We start from the raw sequence: 8,386 nt of genomic DNA on the forward strand, positions 1-8,386 counted from the left end.
ATTACGCCCAGGGTAAACTCACGAAAGGCTCTTTTGCGGGTGGCTCAGCAATAGTGTGTGTCCTGCATGTCAGTGGCTGACAATGCAGAGAGCGCGGGTCTGCATGGCCATCCGAGTTGGATGAAAGCTCTGGGCAGCCACTGTGTACGCTGCCCAGACGTTTTCAGTCCTTCAGACCATATAGCATTATCTAACAATACCTTGATTCAGGTGAGTTGGTTCATCTTGACAGTTTTTTCATGAAAACGCGCTAAAGACGAATATGAAAGGAACACATACGACAGGACTGGCGCTACGGCCTACTGGCGTTTATTTCAAACGATCATCTATTTTTTGCTCTGTGCATCAGGTACATCATTCACTCATCATCTTACACACAATATTGACCATACAATTTTGTGTATGATCTGATTCATTTGCAAACTTTTGGATGTACGATGATGAGTGCATGATGTACCTGATGCGCACAGCTTAAATAGATGAACGTTTGAAATAAATGCCGGTTGGCCATAGCGCGAGTCCTGTCGTATGTGTTCCTTCTATCTTCGTCTTTAGCGCGTTTTCCTAAAAAAAGTTATTATCTGTTTTTTCTCACGAGTGCATTTCAGTCATCAGCTCATAGCTACTGTCCGCAGCAAATGAGTTGTAGTGGCCAACGACAACTCGGATCATGGAATCATATATATCAATCATGAAAGTAAGATTGTCACCACAGCCCTCAGTTTTTTCATTTGTTCTTTCCTATAGAGAAAAAATCTGCTCGCTGCCCTTCAGCACAAAAATATCTCATATTTGTATCTGGCGCTGCTGGTGCCTTCGCAATGTGTAGTGTGGGAATGCGCGACCCTCGCGCATCCCCTGATGTTTTTCCCGCATAGCGCGTCTCCTGTGGTCCCGCTTCGCCGCGTGGCCTGCGTGACGTCAGCGCGGTCGATGTGGTTGAAGCGCAGTCCGAGAGATCGCGCGCGAGCGTCGCGCCGCTGCGCGGTTACTTGGGTTCGGGAAATACAAGGCGCTCTCTCTTCGGTTCGAGACAGCCAGCGGGACAGACGTGCTGCACGTGCAGCAACCCTCTTCCCCGGCGGGTCGCCGAACAGCGCGGACATGCCGCGCGCGCGGCGACCGATGCATCTGCGAGACCGCCTCGCGTGGCCGCCTTCGAACGCGCCACGATTCGCGTGACTATACACGCGAACGACCAGGCGTTGGGATCCAGCATAGAGCGAACATATTCGCTCGCGAGGACGCGGTGAGTCGGACTTCTAGATTTGTCGCGCACCCATCGGCATGTTTTGTGGATAGCAACTCGGCTAGCAGGCATTGATGTATGAAAGGTGCAATAAATGCCCTTGTGATTGTTTGCACTACTGTGTTGTCGTTCCTTTGTCCCAAGAGTACGGTGTGAGAATCCCACCCCAGACCCCACATCTGGCTGCCCAACGTGGGACTCTTGGGGCATCGGACGATAGTTTTAACAGTGTTGCTTCGTTCGAGACCTTTGTTTGAACCGAAGCGTAGGCCTAGCGTGAATTTTGATCGCTAGCGGTGGCGGCGTGCTTTCTTGAGCGAGGTGATGGTGGCTGTAGTGTGTTTGAACATGTCAACATGTTAAGCCTTTCCGCAAGTGTTTTTTTTAATGTCATTCGTCGGTACAAGAGCCACGTGGTCCGCATCCTGGGAGAGCGAGGCATAGCGCCCGCGGAGCATATTGGCACGCCTGAAGCGAGTGAGTACGGAAGCCTCGTGGGTGGTCCGAATTTCCTATGTAAATAGCTTCTTCTATCTCTTTGACTCGGATGAAGTCGCGGCTCTGGGAGCCGGGTGGCCGCGGGCCACCGGTGCCACTACGGGCTGCCTGGTATTGCGGCCTGGCACCGGGCGCTCCGACACCGTCTGGGACGGTGGGCGCCGTCAACTCGGATGCTGTGTGCACCGAGCGGAGTAGGACCACCTCACAGAGCTGACGTCTCCTCGTGGCTGCCTGTTTTGTGCTCATTTTGGGTGTTGTTTTTGGATGCCGGTTGTTGTCAGGGTAGCGACGCTTTAGGCCTAAGGCTTTACGAAGCTGCCTGTCGCACGTGGAGGGACACAACCTGGTGGACCGTGGCGTTGAGGTGTTGCAAGTTGCTTCCCTCATTCTAGTTAGCCTCGCACGAATTGAAATTACTCGTTCGACTCAAGAAAGCGAGCTTCGTTCACGTGAACTTAGCATCTGCGTAGCTGCCTGATCTTTTAACGCGATAGCGTTAAGGAGCTCGTGTCGCAGAAAAGCCGGTGTCGTCGGCGTCGGTGGCGGCGTCGGCGTCGGCGGCGTTGACCGTGAGCGATAAATCACGGCAGGCGCTTCATAAATAAAAAGCAACTTCCAAGATTGGCCCGGTGGGAATCGAACCCGGGTCTCCGGAGTGTGAGACGGAGACGCTACCACTCAGCCACGAGTTCGATGCTTCCAAGCGGTGCAAACGCGCCTCTAGTGAATGCGGTGTTGCCTTCGAAACGAGCCGTGGAAAGTTATACTGCGGTGTATATCGGTAATTATGAACATGTGACGTACAGAAGTCACAATTACACGAGTTGCGAAGTGCGTTTCCACTGCATTTCTTCTGCGCTTTCCGCACACGCAGAGCCATCTTGCGGCAAACACAGAAGACCCCCTCCTCTCAATGTACGGCGCTGCCCCGACAGGAGGCGCGCCGCGCGCGCATTGGGACCGCTGCCAGGCGCGTCGCGGGACTCCGTCTCCCCTGACGACGCTTCGCCGTGCTCCCGGTTTAGATTACTATCTATCTCTCTGCCCGTGCCGATCACGACGTTTGGCTGGCGTAGATCGTTTCCCCTCCGAGACACCGAGTTGTTTGGTTCGTTTCTTTCGCTCAGGCGCACGTTTCGTTGCCGCGGCGAACGCTGCGTTGCTCGACGCTCACCGCGTGATAGGTGGGCGCTAAGTCCGATGCGGGGCGCATCGTAAGTGATCGCTGTGCCGTAGCGCATTGTCTTATACCCCTTGGCGGGTCGACGGGAACGCTGTCGCGTCCCACTCTTGAAGGCGAAGCTTAAGCGTCCTCCAATTTTTATTAGCCGAGTTGAACATCGTACCACGTGGGCGATACGCATGCACAATTCCTCTCCCTTGCACTACTTTAGTGTTTGCCGAGTGTGTTGAGTTTACGCAGTGTGATTGGAGTCACCCCTGGTTTGCCGTCACCTGCACATCGTCTGCACTGCTGCCCCGGACTACGATCGAGCCACCCCGGGAGATGGTGATGCTGTGGCCAGTTCGGCGCGGCGACTTCGGCGGGCTCCTGTATCCAGCTCACAACCCTCGGCGGCGGACAAAAGAGCCGGCGGTCACCGACAGCTACGGCGGCTCTTGCCAGCAGGGCGCGTCGGCGCGAGCGACGCTTGCTCGTACCGACTACTGCGTCATCGTCTCCGGAGTCCTGGCTTGGGATCGTGCCGTCGAGGCTGCAAAGCTGCTGCTGTGACCGGCGGACGCCAGCGGTGAACCCAGGGACAATGTCGGCTCGCATGCTATGGACAGCGTGTGGACATTTCTTCGGCGCGACCACTGTTGCATGTATCACCCTGTTCGCGAAGCACGGGTTAATGTTAGACCGTGTCACGTTTCGCCGGAATAAGAAGTGATTTAAGGTTGGGGGGATGTGGGGATGCGCGACCCTCGCGCCTCCCCTGATGTTTTTCCCGCATAGCGCGTCTCCTGTAGTGCGGCTTCGCCGCACACGCGGCGGTCGGAATGGTACAGGCGCAGTCCGAGAGATGGCGCGAGTGTTGCGCTGCTAACGCCGCGAGGTTACTTGGGCGCCGAAAGGAAGGCGCTTGCTCTCTTGGGTTCGAGACAGCAAGCGGGACGCACGTGGAGCGACCCTATTTCCCGGCGGGTCGGCAAACAGCGCGGACATTCCGCGCGCGCGGCGACCGATGCTTCTGCGAGACCGCCTCGCGTGGCCGCCTTCGAACGCGCCACGATTCGCGTGACTATACACGCGAACGACCAGGCGTTGGGATCCAGCATGGAGCGAACATATTCGCTCGCTCTGCAGTCGCGGTGAGTCGGACTTCTAGATTTGTCGCGCGCCCACCGGCATGTTTTATGGATAGCAACTCGGCTAGCAGGCATTGATGTATGAAAGGTGCAATAAATGCCCTCGTGATTGTTTGCACTACTGTGTTGTCGTTCCTTTGTCCCAAGAGTACGGTGTGAGAATCCCACATCAGACCCCACAGTAGATGCCAAAGAATAACGTTGCCGATTATGCCTTATTCCACTATGTAATTTGTACTACCCTAAGGTAATGACAATCATCGCACTTCATGACTTTGGTCTATTGTTTATGGAGCAGCCTCAGTTTTACAGTGTGTATGCACAGTTGTGAAAAAGCACTTGTTAGCAGCTTTAACGGGATGCATTTGCATAACGGAAAACCTAATGCTTGAGCCTTTTGTTTTCCATGCATACCCCATGAATTCTGTTAGCTCTCTCGACTACGTCCCAGCGGACGTAGAAAAAGGAAGGCGCCGCCTCTTATCACTGGTACCCAGATAACAGCTGAGTAAGGCGAAAAACACACAAGTATGAAAACCTTTAAAAAAAACCACTTGTGGAGGGGAACGGCAATAAGCGCAGATTTCTAGGTACTTCCATCAGCGATGAACTTTAGAAAGAACCTCCTAGCGTGGCCTTTTCTGTAATTCAGCTTAACGCTAGATAACCAGAACATAGTAGCGCAGTTACGGGAATGGATTATAAAATGGCGAAACGCTGAAAGAAGCGAAAATGTAAATGAAGCATTGGCAAAAACGCTATGCCATATATTGCTAGGAGCAAGCCTCCCCAGTGTCATCCCTAATAAGCATGGAAGTACAAGTAAGAGTAACGGCTGGCATTCAAACTTTTCTTTGTCTTCCTAATTATCAAACAACTGACACTGCAGACATAATATAACTGGCTACAGCTCCTGCTCAAGTAAGTATTCGCGTTTTGAATACCTGCACAGCACAGCTGTTACATCGCAAACGCAGAGACTTTGACCAAGCTTTGCGTGGCGAAGAAAACCGAGATATTCTGAACAAATTTATTCTTATTTTCAAAGGTGCCATCTTCGTGTTTCGACCCTCAATCATTAAATGCATCGTTTTCCTTGTTCATGTATCTTGCAACTGTTCAAGTATTTAGTACTTTAGTCGTCCAGAAAAGAGAGGATTTTGATATCTTTAAAAAATAAGCTCCAAGTAGAGGTACACTTCTGCGAGTAACAGCAATAGTAACATATGGTTTTAACCCTTTGTGAGTTCATATATGGTTTTCTAGCAAAAAAGGGAAATGCTTTGCTTTTTTGAGCTCCTGAAGGCTTCAAAAATGATACTAAACAAATTTGAGGATTATAACATGCTTAGTTTATTAGAAAAAAGTGGGACGTATATGTCCCATTGGCACATTCGGTGGATTTCGGAAGTGGGACAACACTGTCCCGTTGTCTCATGAGGGCACCCTGCTGAGATCGATTTTGTGCCTATTTAGTGTGAAAGGCACCAAAACAAGTGGCACACAGGGGCACCTTGCACACCCCACACATGAACTTTGTGCGGACCTCATTTCCTGTGGTGGAGCACCACCTGCACCTTCGCCTTGTGGGCACTTTTTGTGGATTGTGGCCACTCCCTGTGAATCGAATTTCCTCCGAGACTCCAACCATCTTTTGGCCGTTCATTCGGCCCTCCTTGTTCTTCCGGAATGGTCCAGTGCTAGTGTAGTGCCTGAACGTTTGTCCATTTATGAGTTGCCGTCCTAGAACAAGCCGGAACCACAAGTATGTTATGTCATTGTTGGCGCAGTATTGAATGAATGCATTGACGACAGAAGCATCGAAGAGAAAATAAAATATTCTATACCAGGACTTCTTGGACCGCCTATCAGAAGTGTAGGCATTTCGCTTTTGATCAAATTTGTCTACGGCCCCCATCGACATGTTGTAGTCTGCCAGTGCTTTTGGGCAGATCACAGCCACCGAAGAGCCATTGGGAAGCTTCCGTGACACTTCGACAGTTTCCGTCGGATCATGGAAATTCGACAAGAGGTGAACATCTTTAGTGTCACGCCACTGATAGGCTGTGACCTGACCTTTGGAGCGCCACAGGTATTCTCCCTACTTTAGCTTGTTGTTTCGCTTCAGTTCTTCGGGCAAATCCTTTCTGTTGGTGCGAACCGTCCCTGCGGCTAGGATGCTCCTCTCAGCGAGAGTTTCCATTAGGCGAGTGCAGGTAAAATAGTTATCAAAGAATAGCCGCGTTCCAGCCTGCACGTTCTTCGACAGAGAAAGAACGACATGCTCACCAAGGCTTTGATTGGCCGGTCTTTGTGCGTTCTTCCCTTCATACACCTGAAATTGCAGCAAATAGCCCGTCTTTGAGTCGGCCCTGCACCAGACTTTATACCCTCTTTTTATGGGCTTCATTGGAAGGTACTGTTTCTTACTAGATCTTCCTTTGAAAGCAACCATGCTCTCATCAATTGCCTGGTGAGATGACGGCGAGTACTCTTCCTGAAATTTCTTGTTCAGTTTATCAATAAGGGGACGCAGCTTAGCAAGCCTGTCATAACCATCTTCTCCTCTTTACTTTTCTTTGCTTGGGTCGTTTACACGAAGGGAATTCATGATATACTGGAAGCGCTTGAAAGACATCACTTTGGCGATTTCTTCGCAGTTGAAAAGAGAATCACGGCTCCAGTAGTGATAAAAGTGAAGTCGTGGTGACACGCTCATCAGAAGCAGCAATCCAAAATAAGCGCGCAGCTCATCACTTGTGAGCACCGCCCACTTCTTAGGGTATTTTAGTGCCCCGGCACGGTTTGTGCGCTCTACAATCATTTCCAACACTTCATCGTCGAAGTACAGATCAAAACAGTCGGCTGCCCCCACCACTGGCTTTGTTGAGAACTGAGGGTCCCATGATTTTGGAATCCCAACGCGGATCGGCGGTTCATTTGTACTCCACTTGTCACCAACTTCCTCTCCTAGCACGTCGTCTACTTCGTGATACGGCTCGACTGTTTCCCGCTTGCTTTTTTTCCTGTTCTTTGAAATTGTTGGTCGCCGTTTCTTGCGTTTGCTTGTTGATGGACCTGCTTCGTTGTCATCTTCGTCGGGACTCGAGTCTGGTGGTGCAAGCTCCGGAACGAACTCATCCTCACTACTCAGTGCCTCGTCCTCACTTGTTTCGGACTCATCTGGCAGGCTGAAAAAGAGTTCCAGTGCCTCTTCGCGTGTGAGTGAGTCCACTGCAAATTCATAAAATCAGAAATAAGAATGTATCACATGTGTAGTTCGCGTCAATTAGGCCTAGCAAAATAAGGGCACGCTTTTAGAGTATCCTGGCTTTGACATCACTATCGCGCAGCCCAAAGCTCCGATTTTCAAATTTCTCACATCAATGCATGCAATAAGCATTGCTTTGAATGGGCAGAAAAGGAAAATCTTACCATTCATGCCAAACTCTCGTTGATCGAGTCCTACGGGAGCGAAAATTTCGAGTGCAACTTTCTAAACGACACAATTTTCATTTCTATGAACCTGAAGCGCCACCTACGGAAGCCCTTCAAAACATTAGCAGAAAACATCTTCAGACACCCATAATAGATGGCAGAACATTACGGTTACACTGCGTTTGACTGGCATCGGCTGCTAATGCATTTTTGTCAGAGTGAAAAGCGGGACCTATCTGTCCCGTTATCCCACAAAGGGTTAAACAGTTATCGTCTAAACAAAGAACACCACTATTGGGAGAGCTATCGTTAATAATTCATGTGTTGCTGACTGGGTATGTACAGTGCCCACGGAATGAAACGCGTCAATTTAGGGCTAACTAATGCACATACTATCGTTTCCACCGGCTGCAGTTCGTGTCACATCGACGTAACTTTGGTGTGTACACTTAGAGCGGAGTCAGAGTCACCTTTAGTGACCAGATTCATAGCGACATGACATGGTACTCTCGAGTTCTCTGCACAAATGCTGGGTTCTACCAAATACTCGCTGTCGCGTTTCATTCCGTGAGCACTGTACGTAATTCCGAAGGGCTGTGGAGCCAATGCACAAATAGGTATAGCTGCCCATTTTACAAGCGTGCCAGGATGGAAATGACGTCTAGAACAAGGTAAACATTCTATTTCCCAAGCAGTGGCCCTTTAGAGTTGTACTAAAGGTAATCATAATCGCAAAGTGTTTTCTACGCGGTCACTTTCACCAAAAAAAAAAGGTCCAGATACAACTCGGCACATCCTAACGGAATGCGAAGGGATTAACCCAGTGAGACCCGTAGGTAAGGCACACTTTTCCGGAGACCTTGGATTAAATTTGGGTGAAAGCAT

The 8,386-nt window shown here is 50.4% G+C and overlaps 1 protein-coding gene across 1 annotated transcript; it reads right to left on the reverse strand.

The window, feature by feature from the left end:
• Positions 1-6,382: 6,382 nt before the first annotated feature.
• Positions 6,383-7,559, reverse strand: LOC139059635 (piggyBac transposable element-derived protein 4-like). The gene is made up of 2 exons (XM_070538055.1): positions 7,499-7,559; positions 6,383-7,297 (listed from the first exon to the last, which is right to left on the reverse strand). The coding sequence occupies exons 1-2, from the start codon at positions 7,503-7,505 to the stop codon at positions 6,633-6,635; spliced, it is 672 nt and encodes a 223-aa protein (XP_070394156.1). The 5' UTR covers positions 7,506-7,559; the 3' UTR covers positions 6,383-6,632.
• Between the last annotated feature and the right edge of the window lie 827 nt (positions 7,560-8,386).

The sequence above is a fragment of the Dermacentor albipictus genome, chromosome 4 (genome assembly GCF_038994185.2).
Source record: "Dermacentor albipictus isolate Rhodes 1998 colony chromosome 4, USDA_Dalb.pri_finalv2, whole genome shotgun sequence".
NCBI lineage: Eukaryota > Metazoa > Arthropoda > Arachnida > Ixodida > Ixodidae > Dermacentor > Dermacentor albipictus.